At 42.9% G+C, this 24760-nt stretch overlaps 1 protein-coding gene across 1 annotated transcript in view; it reads right to left on the bottom strand.

Annotated features, from left to right (window-relative positions):
- Nucleotides 1–24760, bottom strand: part of SF3B3 (splicing factor 3b, subunit 3, 130kDa) — a 54163-nt gene that overhangs the window by 3033 nt on the left and 26370 nt on the right. The window contains exons 11-23 of the mRNA XM_011962439.1: nt 21061–21133; nt 14904–15055; nt 14293–14448; nt 13182–13337; nt 12509–12652; nt 9092–9214; nt 7919–8073; nt 5682–5856; nt 4258–4463; nt 4004–4160; nt 2065–2190; nt 1125–1337; nt 480–578 (exon numbers count right to left, since the gene is read on the bottom strand). Of these exons, the coding sequence (XP_011817829.1) occupies nt 480–578; nt 1125–1337; nt 2065–2190; nt 4004–4160; nt 4258–4463; nt 5682–5856; nt 7919–8073; nt 9092–9214; nt 12509–12652; nt 13182–13337; nt 14293–14448; nt 14904–15055; nt 21061–21133 (1935 nt within the window). The remainder of the gene's footprint in view (nt 1–479; nt 579–1124; nt 1338–2064; nt 2191–4003; nt 4161–4257; nt 4464–5681; nt 5857–7918; nt 8074–9091; nt 9215–12508; nt 12653–13181; nt 13338–14292; nt 14449–14903; nt 15056–21060; nt 21134–24760) is intronic.

A 24760-nucleotide genomic window follows, 5' to 3' on the forward strand; every position in this document is an offset into this window, starting at 1 on the left:
AGACTCTGTCTCCAAAAAAAAAAAAAAATTCTCACATTTACTTAAGGCTTAATGCCTCATAAAACATGCTAAAGTTACTGTTCATCATCTCTTAAACGATAAGAACCATTTTGTTAAATTTATCAAGCTTGCCATAAAAAAAAAAAGGAAAACACAAAGAAAATTATAGAAAACAGCAATCACTAGGCTTGTCTTCTAAAATAGAAAGTCCAGAGACCCTCTATTAAAGCAGCATATGCCTACAGGAGAAGTAAAGCCCTGGATACACCTCAGAGCAGAGGACTGGGAATGGACTCTCTCGAAGGAACTCGCTACTCTCCAAGGAGATTTTTGCAGATTGGTAAGAAAGGACTGTGGAAGGACAGCATTCAGCACAGTCGTGTGCACTGTGAATAATTCACTAAAGGCAATTTCTTCAGTGACGGCAACAGGAGAAGTGCTAAGCAGTGCCCTCCCTGGGACCCATTCTGCAATCTTACCTTCTGGGAGGCCCCATTGAGCAAGCCACGGTCCCACAGGGCTTTGTTTCCTGTAGGGTCCTCATCTACTTCATCGTTGGTGTTAGGTGGGAGCCTCACCTACAAGGAAGTGACACAAGTCACAGTGCTGGGGCCCAGACCTGCTCACCTGGGTCACCAAGCAACAGGTCTGGCCCAGGTCTTTGCAAGTCAGCCATAGGGGCGCTGCCTAGACAGAGGCCTGGGCCCATGTGTCCTGCACCTGCTCTGGTGGGCAGGAGCTGTGTCTGAGGAGCAAGAAACTCAAAAGAATCGACCCATGAGCAGGAGTTTAACACAGCTAAGGGTAACATCAAAACCACACAACACAGACAACAGACGTTCCAAAGTTCTTATAAAACGTAAAAAGAAATATTAGCCATTAGCTCAAACTAAACCTATCATTAAATCATGTTCAATAGAGAGGAGGGAGATAAACCAGAGAAAAATCCAAAAGACTAGTAAGAAGGCTTAAAGAACAGATTGCTTGTAGAGTTAGCTTTAGTAGGATGGAATTTTATATCCATTTTTACTCCTCAGATTTGATTCATCTTTGGCTTTACCCACAACAAACTGAGCCAGCTTTCCTACGTATCACCATAACCCAAGTGAACAACACCAACTCACCACACATATGTTGCCAAACTTGTCTGCCCCAGCCACAGTGTCATAGTCCAGGAGGCTGGCTGTAGTGACCCATCGAGGGTAGGTATCATCAGCAAAGATGATAAGCTGGTTTTCATTACGCTTGTAGCGAACCCAGATGAAACTTTCTTGGACATCAGATACAATTACCCTATGTCCAATAGTCTGGATCCCAGAGATATAATTGGCAATATGCTGGGAAAAACAAGGACAATAGTGGGTGTAATCTTGGGGTTCAGAACCCAAAGAAAGTCCAGCTTTCCGTATGACATATACAGGGTCAGCAGAACAGCAAATACCAAAAAATAGCAGTTAGCAATGAATTCTAGGTGGGAAAAAGAGCCAAATAGCTTTTATAATATAGTGCAAATATATGCCTAACTCTCAGAGTTACATTCCTTACAGAAGCTAGCAAAATAGAAAGCTGGTTCTTGTTTGTTAAGTCAAGAAATGAGAATCCTCTACTCCTGCTCCTCTCAAAACTCAAGGGCTGGTGCGGTTACTCATGCCTGTAAACCCAGGACTTTGGGAGGCCAAGGTGGGCGGATCATGAGGTCAGGAGTTAAGAGACCAGCCTGGCCAACATGGTAAAACCCTGTCTCTATTAAAGATACAAAAAATCAGCCAGGCATGGCAGCGTGCCTCTGTAGTCCCAGCTACTTGGGAGGCTGAGGCAGGAGAATCACTTGAACCCGGGAGGCAGAGGTTGCAGTGAGCCGAGATTGCACCACGGCACTCCAGCCTGGGCAACAGGGCGAGACTCCATCTCGGGAAAAAAAAAAGGGCATAATTCTGAAGCTGGAATTGGGGTAACACAAGTCCTAATAAAGATAAGATTTTAAAACTCGATGTCCACCACCCCACCAATGCCCCCGCCCTTGACATGTGAGCTAGATCTCAGCACCAACGCCAGCACACTTACCTTATTCTCGCATTTTCGGAGTAACTTCTTCTTTCCCAGGTCATAGACACGCAACAGCTTCCCCACACCAATCAACACCCTCCCTTGGAATGGGGCTATGGCAGCAGGGACCTCTTCCACCGGAGTCTATACAGGAAAAGCACGTAATACAGCTATTACAAATGCCAGCCAGACACAGGCCCCACCTCTCTGCCTAGAAATGCCTTCTTTCACAGGAGCCTATCATTAAGAAACACACCAGTGATCTTATTTTGCTAATGCATCAGCGTGTTGGGGTGAACAGATCCCACATGCTGCATTCACCCAGCAGAGGGATCAATGCTACAAGTGACAAGAATTTCTGGTACCTGATGACAGCTGCCCAGAGCCTGTGCTCGGTTTAACTGGCCTCATGAAATAATAGTGAAGCTTTAGTAGCTAAGAAGTGACTGTAATTTGTGGAGGGACAGGAAAGAAATGCTAGTGAAAAATGACATCTTTTTTTTTTTTTTGAGACAGGGTCTCACTGTCGCTCAGGCTGGAGGGCTGTGACAGGCGTAATCATGGCTCACTATAGCCTGGACTTACTGGGCTCAGGTGATCCTCCCACCTCAGCCTCCCAAGTAGCTGGGACTACAGGCATGTGCCATCACGCCCAACTAATTATCTGTATTTTTTGTAAACACTGAGTTTCACCACATTGTCCAGGCTGGTCTCAAACTCTTGGGCTCAAGTGATCTGCTCGACTCAGACTCCCAAAATGCTGGGATTACAAGTGTGAGCCACTGCACCCAGCCTAGTGACATCTCAGTTGTAAAGGAGAGACAAATTTTATACGCAAAAGGGTCTATGAAGTATTTCTTAGAGGATACTCCCCTTACGGTAGGGTTGAAGGAATCCACATGCTGTCAGTGTGGAGGAGAAAATTATTTTTATTTTAATAATTATGGTAAAATAGACATAACATAAAGTTTACCATCTCAATCCTTTTTTTTTGGAGACAGAGTCTCACTCTGTCGCCCAGGCTGGAGTGCAGTGGCGCAATCTCGGCACACTACAACCTCTGCCTCCCAGGTTCAAGCAATTCTCCTGCCTTAACCTCTGGAGTAGCTGGGGTTACAGGCGCCCACCACCATGCCTGGCTGATTTTTTATTTTTAATAGAGATGGGATTTCACCACGTTGACCAGACTGGTCTTGAATCCCTGATCTCAGGTGATCCGCCCACCTCGGCCTTCCAAAGTGCTGGGATTACAGGCATGAGCCACCATGCCCAGTCATTTTTAAGTATATACTTCAGTGGCATTAAGCACATTTACTGTTGTATAACTATCATCTCCAGCTTTTTTTTCATCTTCCCAAACTGAAACTCTGTACCCATTAAACAGTAACTTCCCAGAGAATGCAGATGGAAAAGAATACTAAACCTTTTTTTTTTTTTTTTGACAGTCTCACTCTGCCACCCAGGCTAGAGTGCAATGGCACAATCTCAGCTCACTGCAACCTCCGCCTTCTGGGTTCAAGTGAGTCTCTTGCCTCAGCCTCCAAGTAGCTGGGATAATAGGTGCATGCCACCATGCCTGGCTGATTTTTGTATTTTTAGTAGAGACGGGCTTTCACCATGTTGGTCGGGCTGGTACCAAAGTGCTGGGATTATAGGTGTGAACCACCGCACCCAGCCAGAATATTAATTATTTAAACTGCTGAATTTTGGTCACAAATTGTTGCCCGCTTATTAAAACAGTAAGAAAGGGACCAATTCAATGTGCATCCATCTCCCCATTATGGGTGGTTAGCACAAAGCCTTCCTGTGGAATGCACAGGCACAAGAGCATCACCGCAGCTAGAAGGCCCCAGCATTTTCCATGGTCTCCAAAAGACCTGACCCATAACATAAGCAAAAGTGAGAGAATTCAATAGGACTTAAGATCTAGGAGAACCACTCACTGGCTGATTCCTACCTTGTGCAAAAACTCCAGTTTTTCCCCACTGTTCACAAGCTTGTAAGTATAGACGAAGCCCCCTGCCACAGATCGGGGGTTCAGTATCAGGTCCTTGGCCACACCCACCAGCACATACCAGTCTTCACCAGTGTTGGAGAACCTGCACACCGCCACACTACACACAGAGTAAGAAGCAAGAGTAAGGCCTTCATCAAAACCCAGAGAGCTCCTGTTCCAGTCTACCAAACTCTGAACTGTCCTGGGCTCCTTACCTAAAAGCTGCCTCATTCTGTTCCAGCTGGACAAGGTCCAGTGTGTTCCCCTGAATGGGATTCATCACTCGGATCACAGAGGCCCACTGCCCATTGCCAGCCTTGGGAGCTCCAAAGATGGATTCAGGGAGGTTTTCATTGAGGAATGCTGCTGCCATCTCTGCGGCCAGCTCCCGCTCATCTTCCCCTGCTGCTTCCACCATTTCCTAAACCCAAAAAACCAAACAACTGAGTTGGTGTGTTCAGAGGTAGGGGCTGGCTGAGAAGAGGATAGGTAGCAAGAACACTCCAAGGGGTTCTTTTTTTTTTTTTGAGAAGGAGTCTCGCTCTGTTGCCCAGGCTGGAGTGCAGTGGCACAATCTTGGCTCACTGCAAGCTCCTGCCTCAGCCTCCCGTGTAGCTGGGACTACAGGCGCCCGCCACCACGCCCAGCTAATTTTTTTTTTTTTTTTTTGTATTTTTAGTAGAGATGGGGTTTCACCGTGTTAGCCAGGATGGTCTCGATCTCCTGACCTCGTGATCCGCCCGTCTCGGCCTCCCAAAGTGCTGGGATTACGGGCATGAGCCACCGCGCCCAGCCCCAAGGGGTTCTTAATACATAAAGCAGGAAAGTCAGCAGTCCCAACCAGGATTTCCCAACATGAATATTAAAAGGAGAGGTGTACAGACTAGGGAAGACAGATCACAAAAGGGAAATCCAGACATTGCTAGTTACATATTAGTAGAAAACACCAAAGAGAACAATAGCTGTGACTAGTGGCTTGAGAAAATGACAATGGAAACTCCATTTTTTCTATCCAACCCATCTGATTTCTCTTACTAAGACTACTCTGTCTCCACTCTTTAAGGCTGGATACAGTTCTACGTGGTTGTAGCTATTTGGTTTTTGCTAGGCAATGAGTTCTATAAAGAGCTGGTATTGTGGAGAACATGAAAGCTGTCTCCTTTGGGCCCAAATCCAGGAAATACAGTCTATTTTGGAAGCTCAAAGACTGGAGAATTCTGTTTCAGAGAGGGAACTTAATTGTGAATAAATGGAGATCAGAGTATAGTCCTGGGTTACAAGAAAGGCTCTAACATGAAGTACTTTGGGGCAAAGGCCTCTGCTTAAAGAAGCTGAAAAGAGCCTAGATCTTTAAATACAAAGAATATAACAACAATTACAGGAGTTTAAACTTTTGACAGAGTCTCATGTCCAGAGTGCCACTGGTATGCAGTAGAGTGTGCCAACATACCAGGAGTGCACCAACACACCAGGCTATCTTTCAAAATTTTTAATAGAGGTGCAGTTTTGCTATGTTGCCCAGGCTGGTCTCGAACTAGCAATCCTCCCATTTCAGCCTCCCAAAGCGCTGAGCAGTTAAAACTTTTCAACATAATTTCACACATCTTTTAACAGAACCCCTGAACGTCAGTCTCATTACCTCTGCCATCTGCTGCTTTCTCTGAGCTTTTGTGGCCTCAGTGTAGGCATTGTGGTCCGTTTCAATGATAATAAGGTTGTTACTCTCAGGGTGGATGACAAATTTCCTGGGTGTGTACTGCAGTGGGAAGGCTACTTGATTGAAGACAGCACCGAGCTTCTCTAATGCCAAAATCCTATGACAGAAAAGCAAGGCAGTTATTTAATACTCACTCAGGACCTAGAAATTGGTGTTGAAATAGGCTTTGCGCAGTCAATAAACACATCAATCCCTGAAGCTCTAACGCTGGCATTAGGCAACATTAAACAACAGCCTCCTAATCTAGAAAACTGCACTGCAGACACAGAGATCCGGGAAGGGCCTTCCCATTTGGCAACACCCTACCACAATTCATGGCAATTCTAGTTCTCACCAATGAAACACAAACGATTGCCAAAAGATATTTTTTTAATCACTCTAATGATAATAAAGCGCCCAATCCCAAATTTGTTGTGATCACTGCAATTACCTGAACATATATGGTATCTGTAGTGACTGTGCTTCAAAAAATAAAGTGGATGCCTTTGTGAACAAAAATCACCTCAGTTTTGGAAAACTATGACAATGCAAACTATGACAGCAAATAGGGGACCTACAAATTTCTGTCAAATTGGACAGAGATGCACACATAAGCCAAACGATGTGCAAAACGGGCAGAACCCAGGTACCCTAAAAAATATAGTTACCTGATCTCTAATGATGGAGTTTTATTTGTAGTTTATTCTCTACATTAAAAAAGACACGGGCTGGGCACAGTGGCTCACGACTGTAATCTCAGCACTTTGGGAGGCCGAAGCGGGCAGATCACCTAAGGCTAGGAGTTCAAGATCAGCCTGGGCAACATGGTGAAACACCAACTCTATTGAAAATACCAAAGAAAAGCTGAGTATGGTGGCATGCACCTGTAGTCCCAGCTACTTGGGAGGCTGAGGTGGGAGAATCTCTTGAGCTCAGGAGCTCAAGACCAGCCTAGGCACCAAGGTGAAATCCTGTCTCTATTTAAAAAACCACAAAAATCAGATGGGCATGATGGCATGTGCTTATAGTCCCACCAGGTACTTGAGAGGTTGAGACAGAAATAGCTTGAGTCCAGGAAGTTGGGGCTGCAGTGAGCCATGATCACACCACTGCACCCCAACCTGTACAACAGAGCAAGACCTTGTCTCAAAAAAATAAATTTAAAAATAAAAATAATTTAAAAAATGAACTGCCCCCAAGCACTATGCTTTTATGTCTCACAGTCATCTTCCCTGATTTAGTTTTGGGGGGAAGTAAGTTCTGCTCCTAGGAAAGCCTAAAAATCTGTAGGGATTGTCTAAATCTATAGGAACTCAGGAGGTAGGGACCAGAGATGAGGATACAAGGCTGGCTTAAAAGCCAAGGGGAACACTGACAGGCAGGTGTGCATGTGGGTGAAGCATTCCAGCACAGGCAGAGATTTAAAAAATATTAGTGATGTAGAGGAGTGCAGGGAGACCAATTCTGCTAGAGCAGAAGATAAAAACAAAGATGACAGAAAGAAAAAGGACAATGACCATGAAAAGACCCTGAAAGTTGCTGCAAAGAAATTTGGAGAGCTCATTTGATAAGCAACAGTGATTAATCTATCAAGAGGCCATAGTTTCATTATGAACAGCCAATAATTATAACCAGGATGTGAACAACTTTGGTGGCTTAATTTTAAAAGCCCCCAAAAACTTGAGGAAGCCAAACTGACTGGGTTATTTTAGGTTCTTTTCCATCTTGCAAGCAATATTACATATAGTGCTCAAACTTCACATCAATATTATCAGGAAGAACAGTTCTGTCAACTTTTTTTCATGTAGGTTAAAATTTAAGATTTAATACCACAAATGGCAAGACAGAGAAAGAAAGGTTATCAATGCAGTGATCCAATACTTGCTCTAAAACGAATCCAATGGCAATGCCCTTTCGCTAGAAAATAAAAATCTGAAATCTCAGGAAGACTGGACTGTATTAAAGCTTTGCCTTGAAAGTCTTAACAGAAGCTAAAACACCGAAACTTGGCTCTCAGGTACTAAAATGCTGAGCCAAATGAAGGTTTCAATTGCAACACACAAGCTTCATGGTAAAGTCGGCTCTCTGCCACCTCTTCACAGCCTGCTCCAACACTCTGGCAGAACCAGTCTGAGCCCTTGGCAGAAAGGCTTCCTGCTGAGCTTCAAACACTCACTCACCGCAGGGTGTTGGTGGAGATGGCCACAATGCCCTCGGGACACTGTTCTGAGGCAAAACCCGATGCAAATTCCAGTGTCTCGTAAGACAGGGGGGTGAGATGGAAGCGAGATTGGTAAGAATAGCTCAACCATGAGCGGCTTGACATGGCCAATACCTGAGGGGAAAAAAAACCAGCTCCAATAAGGTTTGGGAAAAAATACAAACATGGTAAGGTGAACAAAAGCCCTATCCCCAAATTTCAGTCTGCAGAGTATCCTAAGATATTCTAGAAATCTAACAGGCTATCTTAAGAAAAAGAGGGCTAGAGAGAGGCACCATGGCTTAGCATATGTGAAAAGCATGGGCTATGAGCCATATGATCTAGACTAATCACTTCATCTCTCAAAGCCTGCTTCCACGTGTGTAAAATGAAAATAGTACCACAAGGCTGGGCAGCTGCAAGAATTAAATGGAATGAAAGCCAAGTGTGGTGGCTCATGCCTATAATCCCAGCACTTTGGGAGGCCAAGGCGGGCAGATCACCTGAAGTCAGGAGTTCAAGACCAATTTGGCCAACATAGTGAAACCCCATCCTTACTAAAAATACAAAAATTAGCTGGGCCTGGTGGCATGCACCTGTAATCCCAGCTACTCGGGAGGCTGAGGCAAGAGAATCGCTTGAACCCAGGAGGTGGAGGTTGCAGTGAGCCAAGCTTGCACCATTGCATTCCAGCCTGGGCGACAGAGTGAGACTCCATCTCAAAAAAAAAAAAAAAAAAAGAATTAAATGGAATCAGCACAGTGCCCAGAAACACTAACATTCTTAACTATAAAGGATACAAACAATGTTTCCTAATCTCTTTCACATTAGGTAGTAAACTTGACACTGATCTAAGACTGGGATAAAACCCAAGAATTCTCACGGCTAGTGGTGTCCTAGAGGGGAGGTTTCCAGACCTATTTGACCAGCCAGAGGGCTAAAGGGATCGAAATCTCAACCCAACTATAACCAAATCATGACACGGTGCCATGGAGCCCCAGTGAGGTTAGGAAACTCAGGACTTCCCACATGAAGGAAACCAATTAAGATGGAGTGGCAAATTAGTGAAAGTAAAGCTTACAACAAAGATTGTTTTCAGATGGTGCCACTAAAATCCCAAACATGTTGCCTGTCCCCAACCTTCATTACTTACTGCCTCCTGGCCTTGCATTCGGACTCGGAACAGCTTCACAGGACGGGATCCCAGGTACCGAGTGCGAGTGTCAGACAAATCCCCAGTGACAGGGTCCAGGACAGTCCTCAGCAGCACACCGTTCTAATCAAAAGGAGAGGAGCAGGTGAAGCCTGATGGAAGCTTATCAGCTATGACAGGAAAACCTCTCCCTTGGCTACTTCATATAAGAAATTAGAGCAGATGGAAAGAAATGACTTGGTTGTTTAAAAAAGATCCTAATAATCAGATAGCCATTCATTTATTCTCTCACTAAATCACTTAATCATTCAAAGTTATGGAGCATCTACTAAGTAAAAACACACTTATTTTTCACTATATCTTCTTAATACTTCTTTTTACCATGTATGTTAAATCCTTCTTCACTATTGTGTATTTCAAATAAATAATTAAATAACCACAAAGACCATGGTTCCTAAACAGCACTTCTTTTTAAAGGAACAAGGTTCCTAAAAGGAATGACTAGTTTGGGGCTGGGGCAAGAATGTTCCAGACGCATGTGGAGACGCTTTCTTGTGCAACAAGGCAAGGAAACCCCTACAAATTGTGGGGTCATGTTAAAAGGACAAAGGAACTAACTTCAAATAGAAATTCCCACTATTCTAGAATGAGGCAATTTACCACCCCCCAGCCCCTCAAGAAAAAGCCAGGTGAGGTGGCTCACATCTATAATCACAACACTGTGGAAGGCCAAGGAAGGACAACTGCTTGAGGCCAAGAGCTCAAGAACAACCTGGCCAACATAGTGAGACTGTCTCTGTTTAAAAAAAAAAAAAGAGGAGTTTTAAGCACAAACACATAAAAATCCACAAGTTTATGATGTTACTCTATTTTTTTAAATTTTTATTTATTTCTTGAGACAGGGTCTCACTGTCACCCAGGCTGGAGTACAGTGCCACAGTCTTGGTTTACTGCAGCCTCCACCTCCCAGGCTCAAGCAATCCTCCCGCCTCAGCTTCCCAAGGAGCTAAGCTCAAGCGATCCACCCACCTTAGCCTCTCAAAGTGCTGGGATTACAGCACCTGACTAGTGTCACTCTAAAAAACAGCAAAAAACCCACTTTACGGGTCCCCACTGAAGGGAGTGCTGTGGCCCTCACTCCTTACTCTGAAAACAGGTGAACAATGAGAAAAAAGTACTTATCCTTTTCCTGTATGAACTGTACTTAGCGTAAGCAAAGGAATGATGCAAATTTTGTCTTTAGAACTCCAACTAATTAAATCCCAAAAGAAATAAATCATTTTCCAACTACTAATGAAAGAATGAACCTAGGCAATGTGTGTAATAGCTTTAACTAAAAGGTTGATGGGAACTTTAACACAGATACAGATAAACATCCCAACATCACTGTGAGTGGGACAACCAGACATTACACACCTCCTGACATGATGCAATAGGAGTGAACAGCACCACCTATATTCCTGTCCCCCTCCCCTAATAATGAAATCTGAATCTAACCAACTTTCTTCTTCTGCAATATCTGATACTATAGCTACCCCAAGCCACATGTGGCTAGTCAGAACTGAGACAGTACCAGGTGTGGTTTCTCACACCTGTAATCCCAGCCCTTTGGGAGGCCAAGGCGGGTGGATCGCTTGAGCTCAGGAGGTCAAGATTAGCCTGAGCAACATGGCAAAACCCCATCTCTACTAGAAACAAGAAAAATTAGCCGGGAGTAGTGGTGCACACCATAATCCCGGCTACTCAAGAGGCTCAGGCATGAGAATCGCTTGAACCCAGGAGACAGAGGCTGCAGTGAGCTGAGATCACACCACTGCACTCCAGCCTGGGCAATGGAGTAAGACTCTGTCTCAAGGAAGAAATTATTTTTTTAATAAAAATAAATTTTAAAGAGAACTAAGACGTTAAGTGTAAAATGCCAAATACCAGATTTCAGACTTAGTTTAAAAAAAAGAGAGAGAGAAAAAGGTAAAATAGCTCAGCAATTTTTATATTAACTACATGTTGGAATGATTTTAGATATACAGAGTTAATAAAACATCAAAACTGGCCAGGCACGGTGGTTCATGCCTGCATTCCCACCAGCACTTTTGGAGGCCAATGTAGGAGGATTGATTGAGGCCAGGAGTTCAAGAGAAGATCAGCCTGAGCAACACAGCGAGACCCTGTCTCTGCTTTCTTTTTTAAAGGAAAAAAACAAAAATTAAAATTACTTTTTTCCTGTTTGTGGCTACTAGAAAATTTAAATTACACCTGTAGCTCACCTTACATTTCTAAGGGACGGCATGGTCTAATACTCTACCCACCAGCTTGATACAGAGGATACAGGAACATTGAACACACAAGAAATGACTTTAAAGTCCAGAAGGTGGGAAATGCTACAAGACAAATGATCTTATCTTGTTATGCTTCAAAATGGGGTAGGACAGTTTAATAGACATAAAAAGACAGATGAAGCAAATGGAAAATGTATAGACTGCTACGCTGAGATCCTGAGGACAACCAACTATAAAGACACATTGGGGGAAAGAAGAACAGGGAAAACTGGAATATGGTAATAAGGAACTATTGTTATATTTTGCTGAACATAATACTAATATCTTACAAAAACAGACATCTGTTGGAGCTACATTATCAAGTATTTGTAGATGAAATGATAGATCTTGGATTTACTTTAAAATAGTCCAGGGAAAAGACAAAACAACAACAGCAGAATGTTGTTGATAGCTGTTAAAACTAAAAAAGAAAAGATAGAAAACCCATGTGGCAGCCCATAAAAATCCAACAAAAGAAAAAAAACTAAAAAAGAAAAATAATACCAACCCTCCCCCCAAGAAAAGGGATACATGGAAGTTCATTGTATTAGTCTCTCTAACTTCTGGCTATGTTTGAGATCTCTAAATTAGGAAGTAAAATTAAAAAGCAAAAAGTACCTGGGCTAGATTACTTAGATGTCTGAGTCAATAATCATTAAGGAAAATGAAAAGCATATGATCAAAAATCCTGACACTCTTAGGATCAAAGCACACCTTTTTTTCATGGCACAAAGAGCTCAGCAACTTTGACAACAGAGAACATTTAGGGGTCCTTTATTGCTAATGAAAACAATGATGAACTGAGAGGTATCTGTTTCTGCTTCTGAAACTAATGAATAGTGGGAACTACAGTTGATCCTTGAGGAACCCAGCCAGTTCTGACTTAGAGTAGCTATCAAAAAGCATTTGATCAAAATATTTCTTTCCCAGCCTGATTTGTTCAAATTAAAGAGCTGAGAAACGTGGAACCCAGACCACTGTTTACTTTTCATAGGTGAGGATCTGAAACCACAGGCAGAGGAAACGCCTGTTACCAAACAAAGGAGTGTGTGAAACCTAGAGAAGTCCTGATGTCCACAATGTGGGCCTCTGGATCTCTTACCTGTAGCCCAATATTCAGGTATAGGAAGCCAATCGAGCCCCTCTCACCCAGCTCATCCTGCTTCTCCGTCCCACCCATTTCCACGATACACAAGGACTCAGGCTGGGCTGGGAGAGCCTGCATGCTTAGAGGCTGCAAACAGTCCTGAGAGGGAGAGAAAAATCATAAAAACACAGAAAATGACAATTTTAGGAAAAAAACATACCCAGAGAAATCTAATTCTAGGATTGAAAAAGTACTTCCTTATGCACAGAAAAAACCCCGGGAGTGAGTTCTAAGAGAGTATTGGGTTATTAGTTATACTCAATCTCAGAATAAGCTTCAGAAAGATCATGCTTTCCTCCTTGTGTCAAAGAAGATACTGGTAAAGGTAATTAAGCAAAGCACACCTCCCGAAAAGTCATCTAGGGTCCTGCAGCAAGTCAAATTTATGCAGTCTTGGTTTTTAACTAAAAAAAGGGAGTTGAGGTTTAAGCCAAAGAAACATTTCTGTAGTCTCAGATCATATCCTTAAACCACAGCAGGAAACTCCTGGAACACACTGCAACAACAAGAGAAGCAGCAGGTATGGATTCTGGGGTCTAACCCAGTTGATCTCAGAGATGGATATCAGGAGTGGGCCAGATGCTCAGGTTCCAACCAGATGATCCTTGAAGCTCAGAGTGTCACTCACTGAGGGGTCCAGGGAGATGATTCTGACAGTGTTGTCCACAAGCCCCACAGCCAGGAAGCGAGACCGCTGCTCTCCAGGGGGTACATTGGCCAGACTCATGCACACCACATCCGCTGACATCTCCTTCCGTTCTGTGTACTCATTCAGCTGTCCTGACTACAGGAGGAAAGACAGAGCGAGATCAAAACTACAAAGGGGTGGGTCTAGATGCTCCAATTCACCCCAAAACCCTGGGTCCAGAGAATGAGGGATGGCTGTTGTATTTGGTTCTGCATACTCTCACTCCTCTTACTATAATCAATGACAAGAATTTCTCTACCTGAGTTATCAAGACTGAATTTAACAGGCTCACAGCAAGCAAAATGAGTATCTTCCATCAATAAGAGAATGAACAAGGTCAATGTGCCACAAATTTTCTTAGCCAACTTTGCTCTCAGGAAATGGAGATATATAAAACTGTTTATGTGTTTACAAGAATACTTTGGGTGAAGGGAATTCAAATATAGTTGAAGACAAAGAAATCTCAACCAAAGGCACAGTAAGGCTACAAATCTGGCCATACTAGAGCCCTCCTGAGAGCAAGATAATTATATGTACTGAACATTCTTCCATATAGAAGTTTTCTGAAATGGATTCAGACTGCAGAAATTAATTCTATGCCAAATATTTGTTGGAAAAGTAGAGGGTGAAATGCAGGAGGAGCAAGTGTTTCATTGCTAATAGGGGAATTCATAACTCTACACAGAATTAGATATCAACTTACCCTTTTTCCCCATCTCTGTAAAGGGCCAAATTGGTTTGTGAACACTGTCACTCCAACTCACTTTTTTTCCTTTTTTTTTTGAGATGGAGTCTCGCTCTGTCACCAGGCTGGAGTGCAGTGGCGTGATCTCAGCTCACTGCAACCTCCGCCTCCCACGTTCAAGGAATTCTCCTGCCTCAGCCTCCTGAGTAGCTAGGACTACAAGTGTGTGTCACCACGTCCATCAATTCTTGTATTTTTAGTAGAGGCGGGGTTTCACCATACTGTCATCTAAATGACTAATTACATTGCCCATCTTTCCCTCTGGACCCTATACTAAGTCCCACAGTGAATGATAAAATAACATACGGGATCCATCTCGAAATAGACCAACTCTCCTCCCGTCAGGGCAATCACCACTTGTCGCTGGTTCACTGCACACTTCACAATTGTTTTCTTTCCAGGGGTCTTCCACTCATTGACTCTCTTGTCTGCTCGTATGTGCCGAATGCCATCTGGATAGACCTAGAGTCAGTAACAGAAAGAAACCTGACTTTAACAATTTGATTCATCACTCAGAATGACCCTCACATCTATCAGATCTGTCACTACAATCAGATCTGGGGCCACTGCATTTGAGGCACCAGTTGAATCAATGACAAAAGAGTTAGTAGGCCCCAGGCAAGGTAAACTTTTAAATAGTTAATGTTTTGCGGTGTCCACTTCAAAGAAGTTCAAAGCTTATTAACAAAACACTTATAAAGATCTTTACTAGAGATGAAAGCTGCAGTGATGTGATGTAGCTCTGTAACAGAAAAATGGCAAATACAGAGGAGAATGTTATGTGCCAAAATCATAAGTTCCGTCCCTAAGGCTTACTGGAAGGTGAGGGTGAAGAGACATGAATACAGCAGCCACATCACAATGAAGGCCAAGAAAGAACAAAGCAGGCCGAGTAGGTAAGCTCTGAGAATCCTCACCTGCACCAAGGCATCATCTCCTAATAAGGAGCAGGACAAGGTTGGGGTGGTCCCCAGGAACCCAGAGTCAGTCACTTCTTCTACAGTCTCTCCAATGGACAACACCAGGGTGGCATTCACGAAAGACACAATGATATAGGCATCAAACTCATCTGAAAAAGAAAAGAAGGGAGCTGGTTAGATAAGAACTCATTAGAATTACAAAGCCAAATGAAACACTAAGAGTTCTCTTCAGAAACCTTCCAAGGCACTTCTTCTATGTGTAGTTATTACACACATACACATGCACACAGAGCAAGATGATCCAGAAGAAAACTAGGGGTCATAAGAGCCTACAGATAAACCCTGCTTCCTCAATATTTTCTTGAGACATCTGCTAAGGAAGTGAGAGGGACAAAGCAAGGGAATCGGAGGCATGAGGACATTTTAAATACTACAATATTGATACATGAACATATTGAGCTAGAGTTTCATTTATTTGTGCCAGTCGTCAATCACACAACTCCTTCCTAAGAAGAGATACTCCTTCTAACTAGGAAAGACCCTTAACTTCTTCCAAAAGAAGCTTATGTAGAAATGAACATAAGCTCTAATGAACAAAACAGAGATTACTTAAGCCTCTGTGAGACTAACTCATTCTAGGGTTGGAAGCTGAGAATCCTAGTCCCAGTGAGAATGATGTAAGAAAACTAGATAACCAGAAAATGGGGGGTGGGGATTGTTTATATTGATATTCCTTGACCTCTCTGGTTTTTCACTATTTTGAAACAGAACAATCGTGTGGTCACGAGCAATCCTATTAGAATTTACTTCTTCTAATTAAATGTGGTTGAATAAACACTAATGCGTTTCTCAAGGAAGTCAGACGACTTGAGGTACACCAGAGACCCTCAGTTTCTTCTGCAGATCCCATAAAGGCCATGTATTTTCCATGTATCTCACCCTAAAACATACAACAGCTTCTGCAAGTGTCCCCATCCAGTACCATGTTTGGCATAAAGCTTGATAAATGTTGACTAAAGGCATGCTAATTTTTTTTAAGAGTTGAGATTTTCCTTCTTTACATTTGAATTTTTGTATCAACACCCCCTTACCCAGAAATTAGGTAAAAAAGGGACAGAACAAGACAAGGCACCACACAATGTAGTGGCTGCCTCACTCCCAGCAGTAGCAGCTATAGGACCCTGTCTGCCTAAGCACTTGTCAAGAGCTCAATGCCACAGGGCTGGTCCACCCAACCACATGAAGGGCATACTTTTGGTTCTGATGACTTCACATGAGATTCAGTTGAACTAAGGTTACTAGATCAGTTCTGCAGAATCAGCATTCTTTACAGAAGCAGGAGTCAAGTGAAGATGTTATCATTCGACCGGGCATGATGGCTCATGCTTGTAATCCCAGCAAGGAGGGGAGGCCAAGGTGGGCGGATCACCTGAGGTCAGGAGTTTGAAACCAGCCTGACCGACAGGGTGAAACCCGTCTCTACTAAAAAACAAATCAAATAAAATACAAAAATTAGCCAGGTGTGGTGGTGGGCGTCTGTAATTCCAACTACTCAGGAGGTCGAGCAGGAGAATTGCCTGAACCCGGGAGGCGGAGGCCGCAGTGAGCCGAGATCGCCCCACTGCACTCCAGCCTGGGCGACAGAATGAGACTGTCTCAAAACAAACAAAAAAGAAGATGTATCATTGGCATGGCCAACAGTAGTGTTCTGCCCTATCAGCAGGACATAAAATCAATTTAACATGTTGCACAATAGGCACTTCTTAACAGAAATAAATGTAATTTATGAAGTTGTTTCATATATAGTAGGATAACTGTTTCGTGAAATTTTTGTTTCAGTTAATATTACACATATATGTACGTACTATGGTGGCTGAAAAACAAGGATTAAAGATCTTTCCCAATGGGCCTGCTCTAATGGTTAAACCAGGAATCCACAGAGTAAAGGTTCAATTTCCAAATCATAAGGAATAATACTGGACAAGAAGATACTTGGTTTTTGGTTATTTTGCTAGAACTGTCAACATATATCGAATGCTTTGGGAACGTCTTATAAGGTGACTTTGTAAGACTAAACACCACTCACTATCATAAAACAAGTAAGGACACGGTTATCTCTGAAATGGATGGCTCAATAGCTTACAACGAAACCAAAATCCATCTCTACATAACACCAAGTTTGGAACCTTTACTCCAGTTCTCTGTTTTTGTACTAGAAATTTTTGTTGTGTAAAAATAACAGAAGTTGTTTAATTTTAACATTATATGAATACAGTATCATTTACCATGTTCTCATTACTGAAACCTAATAACCTTAAAAGCTGTGTCAAAGCAAATTAAAGCCAAGCAACAAAAGGCTGTAACTGGCCAGGATTTCTGGTCTCGGATCTTCACCAAAAGGAAACAGGGGCCTTCCAAAAAGACAGACAATACAACTTTTGATTTTCATGGGAAAGAAGGGGGCAAGGAAGGGAGGAGGGGTGCCTTTCCTTTGACCAAGACTTCAGATACTCAAACATAAAAGAATAAATGCTCAGTGAACTTAAATAGGGTTGTACTTTTGCTAGACAATTCAACAAGTGGGAGAGTCAACGATGTCTCAAAGCTACTTTACATCACAGATTTCCTCAAAATAAACACGGCCCTGTGAATATCAAGCACACTGTAACTTCTACCCCTTCCTTCTACAGTGAAGAAGACTTGCAGTAGATGAACTCTTATGTACTAGAATGACTGCAGATTAAAGTTGGAGTTCAAGCTGGGCACGGTAGTTCAAGCACTTTGGGAGGTTGAGGAGGCAGGATCATTTGAGTTCAGGAGTTCAAGACCAGCCTGGGTAACATTACAAGATCCCAACTTTATAAAAATTTATTATTATTATTTTTTTTGGGAGAGAGTTTCGCTCTGGTTGCCCAGGTTGGAATACAATGGCGCGATCTTGGCTCACCACAACCTCCGTCTCCCAGGTTCAAGCAATTCTCCTGCCTCAGTCTCTCTAGTAGCTGGGATTACAGGCATGTGCCACCACGCCCAGCTAATTTTGTATTTTCAGTAGAGACAGGGTTTCTCCATATTGGTCAGGCTGGTCTCATATTCCCAACCTCAGGTGATCCGCCCACCTCAGCCTCCCAAAGTGCTGGGATTACAGGCGTGAGCCACCACGCCCAGTCCACAAAAAATTCTTTTTAAAAAAACGTTGGAGTTCAGAACAAAGCCAAACTTTAGTCAAGGTAAATGACTAGGAACTGTACCATCCACACTGTCCTTTTCTAAGGAATGTAAGTCTCACGTGAAAAAACAATAGTTCATACCTCAATGAAGAATCTATCAGGGTATGAGAACGTATCTTTAGGTCTCAATTCAACAGGTCTCCCATCTGTCTGAACACTGCTGAGGACCCCAGAGGAGGGAATGCTTTTCTCTTTTACTTGCCTTGCGTTAGGATTTGAGGCTCAATCAGCAGCTCACTCCAAAAGGTAAAGTGAGTGACCATCCAGATACCTGAAGCTCCAGTAACTCACTCTCACTTCATAGACAAGGGTATCTGATACTTATCTTGCTTCAGCAAGTCCTGAATATATTCAAAAGCTTTCTCCAGGTCCTGATCTTTCAGTCAGTACACCTGGAATGTACAACTCCAAGAGAGTATGAAGCTAAAGTTCTCTAGCTAGAGACTCTTTTAGCTTAGTAAAAGGCAAATTAACCATATATGACAAATTCTGTGGGAGGAGGTAGAGAGGCAGACTCCTGCCTCAGACCATCTGATGCACAGGCAGACAGTGTGCAGCAGCACTATTATGCCCAGTGACATCCAACTGCAGTTACCCTCTGAAAGACACCATCAGGGTAGCCTCAATATTTTGTGCAGGTCCCTCTCCTTGGATAAACTATAAGACCCCACAATCGACCCTAGCAGTAGGTACACACCTGTGGTGATCAGCACCTTCACCAGCCACCTGTGGAAGAGAAAAAAAGGCTTGGTATTGGTAGTGTGCATCACCAAGTACCAGCCAAGGTTAGTATTTGCCTGGAAGACTGCAGCATGTGCGGGCAGAAGGAATGTTCACTGAATACTAAGTGGGGGTATCTGGAAAGTGAGTGAACCAAGAGAACCCGACCTGTATTTACAGGTGACTCCCAAATTACAGTACCTAAAGAGTAAAATTTAGTAGGATATAGTCCAAGACTTCTGACATTTAATAAAGGAGAAAAATGTTCAACTACATAATGCAACAAACTGCCTATCACCGAGTTAGCAAATGCTGTCCCTCTAAAGAGCCTGTCCTGACCTTCAAACACATGCCCTGTCCTTTAACCCCTCCCAGCAATGTACCTGCGCCTTTCACCACATTCACAACACACAACAGTTCTGTATACTTGTCTTGTTTTTTTAGATGGCAAGTGCTCTGAGGCAAAGAGTCTATCTTAATTACTGAGTACATGGTGGGCACTCAAACAACTAAATTTATCCTGAAAGGAACCACTAAGACCCACAGAATCTCACTGCAGTTAATCAAAATGGGCATTCGACTGAGATTCAGGAGCCAGGATTTTCTATCCCCATTACTTAAGACTTGTATCTTGAGACACTCAACCCCTGTAACTTCCTGTCTTCTTCATAAAAGTACGAGTTAACTTTTCTATAAACCTAACTCTATTTTCTTTCTCTTTTTTTTTTTGAGATGGAGTCTCGCTCTCTCACCCAGACTGGAGTGCAATGGTGCGATCTCGGCTCACTGCAACCTCCGCCTCCCAGGTTCAAGCGATTCTCCTGCCTCAGCCCCTTAAGTAGCTGGGATTACAGGCGTGCACCACCACACCCAGCTAACTTTTGTATTTTTAGCAGAGATGGGGTTTCACCATGTTGGCCAGACTGGTCTCAAACTCTGACCTCAGGTGATCTGCCCACCTCAGCCTCCCAATGTGTTTGGATTACAGGCATGAGCCACTGCACCCAGCCCTAAATCTGTTTTAAAGTAAGTTTATTTAAAAAGTTAAAAGGAAAAAAGAAGGAGCACAATAGGTTATCTTAAAACACATTTCTAATTCAAACAGTCTAGGCAATGCTTTCAAGGGCCATAATGTCAACAAGCCACCAAACCAAAGTAAAACACCAACACGGACCAATTTCTATGTAGATATTACACACAAAACCAAGTGCTTAATAATTATCTTTTCAGCTTATAAGCCTACCCATTTCCTATTCACATTTTTCCCTTTCTACTCAACTTGGATATGATTCAAATGCCTACAATGAAAATTAAATCCACAAAAATGAGTATTCTACTAATAGTAAGTTGTTTTCCTCCTACATGTTTCCCAACTCCTTAAATCTGTTTCATACAGGCAGAATATCTATCAGGCAGAATTACAGCTGCTTTCTTGAAAAAGCTGTCTGCTGGCAAGGATGATCTTACTCACCCATCCCATATTTCTGAGAGAACAAGAGAAAAACATACCTCCAATGTGAATCAAGGGAAAAACGAGACTGAGCTTTCTTTCTATGAGGCTGCAATTCAATTGTCACAAGACTTCCCTGTTACTGCACTAACTACTAGGCATTCTCCTATTACTTTCAAAGTTTTAGGATCAGGTGACCATTTACATTCAGGAGCTCAAACTCCCTTCTCCTTTCCCATCCCCACGTTTCCACTCACACTAAAATTCTAATTCCACTCAATTCCACTCTGCTTTCCTTAAGCACTAGCAAGACTGACTAACAAGCTTTCCCAAATCTCTTAATTCCTAGAACACCACCTTGAATTTCACTGTGGTTTCAAAACAATTTAAAAGAAAATAGTTGAAGAAGAATGAAAAAGCACAACTTTCCCTCACATCATACCTCTTACAGATGAAACCAGTACCTTTATGAATATAAAGTCAACGTCACATTTGACAGCTCTGTGATACTGAAACCTTTATGTACTAAAATATAACAGCCAACCTATGTACCCTCTTTCCCATCTGCACAAAAATAAATGGTAGGTGAAGGCATCCTGAAAGGAAGAGCCTTAAAAACGGTGTTGGGCCAGAAAGTTTCTGGTATATGGTGCTAAATGAAATGATACAGAAATATTATGAACGCAGCCTTTTAAGCCTTCTATGTCAATGGCACCCAGACCCTCACTTTGACTACTGGGAAAGAGCTGCTTACCTTCGATGTGTCGACGCACTGTCCAGACAGCATTGGGGTTACCGGGTAGCTCAGAAACAGCCATTTCTGACACCTGACAGGAGAGGAGGGAAGCCACAGATCCAGTGAGCATGCAACTCAGCTACCTGCTTACAATCACATCAAAAAATAAGGTTTCAAAGGCAGGGTTCACAATGTATGCTGGATTTAAAAGATGAAACCACCTAGTGAAAGAAGAATCTAAGAATGAAACAGGCTGGAGACAGTGGCAATCCCCATGACAGCCTTAAGCAAAAGTCACAGGATGTCTGAGAGGGTACAGTTGCTGCAGCCAAAACCATACCCCTTTCCTTCAAGTACAACATGCCTTGATCATCCTCAGAACAGCAGTAACCACTGGGAACGAATCAGGCCATCTAAATTAGCATCCCGTTTCTTTCCCTAGCTCCTTAAGGCCAAATCCCATGTGGATCAATTCAAATGCCAGATCCTGTAGCAAAATTATTCCCTTATCTCCTTGGCTGGCAGTCAGTCACCTCTCTCTTCTATAAGCACTCATAGAAATCAGTCCACCGGCTGTGCCCAATGGCTCACACCTGCAATCCCAGCACTTTGGGAGGCCAAGGCGGGTGGATCACCTGAGATCAGGAGTTCAAGACCAGCTGGCCAACATGGTGAAACCCGTCTCTGCAAAAATATAAAAATTAGCTGGGTATGATGGCAGGTGCCTGTAATCTCAGCTATTCGGGAGGCTGAGGCGGGAGAATAGCTTGAACCTAGGAGGCAGAGTTGCCGTGAGCTGAGATTGCACCATTGCACTCCAGCCTGGGTGACTGAGCAAGACTCCGTCTCCAAAAGAAAGAAAGAACACAGTCACCACCTCTTAGGGCACTAAATGTTTTGTCTTTCTATGCCCCTTAAAGTCAGAGTGAATGATTCTCTACATGTCCTATAGGTTCTCAAACACAAGAGTAAACAAAAGATCTAAGCCAAATTCAAAATGATCTAGAAGGGAAAACTGGGTGTGGGTTATACAGGAACTCACTGTACTATCTTTGCAATTTTTTTATAAATGTAAAATCATTATAAAATTAAAATTATTAAGTGTTTTTAAATGATCTAGAGACAATAAACTAGCCACTTATATATATAGCGTGTAACCCACATCTTATAGGAAGAACTCATGTATATTCACAGAAGGACTAGTGCTTTTCCTAGTTTACTGGTATAATTTAATTAGAAGGAAGACCTAAGAACTTCATCAATAAAATTCAACTGTCAATTGTGCTACACTCTATACCAAATGTAAAACTGTCAGTCACCCTGGCTCAATTGAGACCACAATTTAGTTAGATATCAAGGTGTAACAAATAGACATATAGAAATAAAGCAACGTTCAACAATTTAAAAAAAAAATTTTTTTTTTGAGACAGAGTTTCACTCTGTCGCCCAGGCTGGAGTGCAGTGGCACGATCTCTGGCAGCTCTGCCTCCCAGGTTCATGCCATTCTCCTGCCTCACCTCTCGAGTAGCTGGGACTACAGGCGCCCACCACCACACCCGGCTAATTTTTTTGTATTTTTAGTAGAGACGGGGTTTCACTGTTAGCAAAGATGGTCTCGATCTCCTGATCTCATGATCCACCCGCCTCGGAAAATATTTTTATATATAACAAAGGTGTGTCTATAGATTTGAAGTGGGGAGAGAAATAGCAGGAAACTAAAAAATGATGATTCTTAAGCCCTTTATCTCTTACACTCTACAAAAATTTTCTGTTAATGCACATATGCACTTTTTTTTTTGGAGACAGTCTCACTCTGTCGCCCAGGCTGGAGTGCAGTGGCATGATCTCGGCTCACTGCAACCTCTGCCTCCCAGTTCAAGCGATTCTCCTGCCTCAGTCTCCTGAGCAGCTGGGATTACAGGAACCCACCACCACAACCAGCTTATTTTTGTAGTTTTAGTAGAGAAGGGGTTTCACCATGTTGGCCAGGCTGGTATCAAACTCCTGACCTCGAGTGATCCGCCTGCTTCAGCCTCCTAAAGTGCTGGAATTACAAGTGTGAGCCACTGTGCCCAGCCGCACATATGCATTTTTTGTGTAAAGCGCTAGCTCACTAGGCTCATCATATGCTCACTAGGATCTAATGAGAAATAAGTAACTAACCGAATCAAGAGCAAAGGCTCTTGGCCAGGTGCGGTGGCTCACGCCTGTAATCCTAACACTTTGGGAGGGTGAAGTGGGAGGATCACTTGAGCCCAGGAGTTCAAGACCAGCCCTGGCAACATAGCAAGACCCTGTCTCTACCCAAAATAAATAAATAAATTAGCTAAGCGTGATGGTGCACACCTGTAGTCCCAGCTACTTGGGAAGCTAAGGTGGGAAAACTCCTTGCTTGAGACTGGGCGCTGGAGGTTACAGTGAAGCAAGGTCTCACCACTGCACTCAAAAAAAAAAAAAAAAAACCACACACACACAACAGACCTATGGCTCTAAACTGGGTCTGAGTCATTGAAATTTTGGTGAAGGCTGGGCAAGGTGGCTCAAGCCTGTAATCCCAGCACTTTGGGAGGCCGAGACGGGCAGATCACGAGGTCAGGAGATCGAGACCATCCTGGCTAACACGGTGAAACCCTGTCTCTACTAAAAAATAAAAAAATCTAGCCAGGCGAGGTGGCGGGCACCTGTAGTCCCAGCTACTGCGGAGGCTGAGGCAGGAGAATGGCGTAAACCTGGGAGGTGGAGCTTGCAGTGAGCTGAGATCTGGCCACTGCACTCCAGCCCTGGCGACAGAGTGAGACTCCGTCTCAAAAAAAAAAAGAAATTTTGGTGAACTGACAATATATTTTGGCAGAGACAAAACATTTTCAAATTCCCTGAAACAGCAATGTTAACAGCTAACATTTATTGAACACTTCATGCCATATCTTAAGCTAAGGGCTTTGTATGTATCATCTCATTTAATTCACGCAATTATTTATGGCAGGTACCAGTATTAAGTCCATTTTACAGAAGAAACAGAAACTTAGCAATAGCTATTAAGCAGTAGAGCCAGAATTCAAAACCCAGATTATCTTGGGCATGTTCCAATAAAAATTTACAGAAACAGATAGCAGGCCTCTTGAGAGCTCAGTCTGACACTCCCAAGCTCTCAAAACAAACTGTTATAGGAAGCTATATTTTATTCCTAACAAGTTCAAGTTCAGGGCCCTCACTAGAAGGCATTAACATTAGAACTACGATACACAGAGAATATGGGATTCAAGAAGGTAACTTTTAGTGTCCACATTACCTAAAAAGTCCAGCAATAAAAGATTCACTAAATAAATTATGATCTACCCACTTTGGTGAAATATTGCAGAAACACTAAAAATTATGCCACTTGCCCAGGTGTGGTGGCTCAAGCCTGTAATCCTAGCACTTTGGGAAGCCAAAGCAAGCAGATTGCCTGACTTCAAGACCAGCCAGAGACTGGTCTCTATAAAAAATACAAAAATTAGCTGGATGTTGTGGCACATGCCTGTAGTCCCCAGTTATTCAGGAGGCTGAGGTGGGAGGATCGCCTGATCCCAGGAAGGTCAAGGCTGCAGTGAGCCATCATGGCATCACTGAATTCCAGCGTGGGATACAGAGTGGGACCCTCATCACAACAATAAATGAATAAATAAAAAGTATGCTATTTAAGAGTATATAGTAATGAGGAATAAACTTAATAAGATAC

Source organism: Colobus angolensis, unplaced genomic scaffold, assembly GCF_000951035.1.
Source record: "Colobus angolensis palliatus isolate OR3802 unplaced genomic scaffold, Cang.pa_1.0 Scaffold116, whole genome shotgun sequence".
Classification (NCBI taxonomy): Eukaryota; Metazoa; Chordata; class Mammalia; order Primates; family Cercopithecidae; genus Colobus; species Colobus angolensis.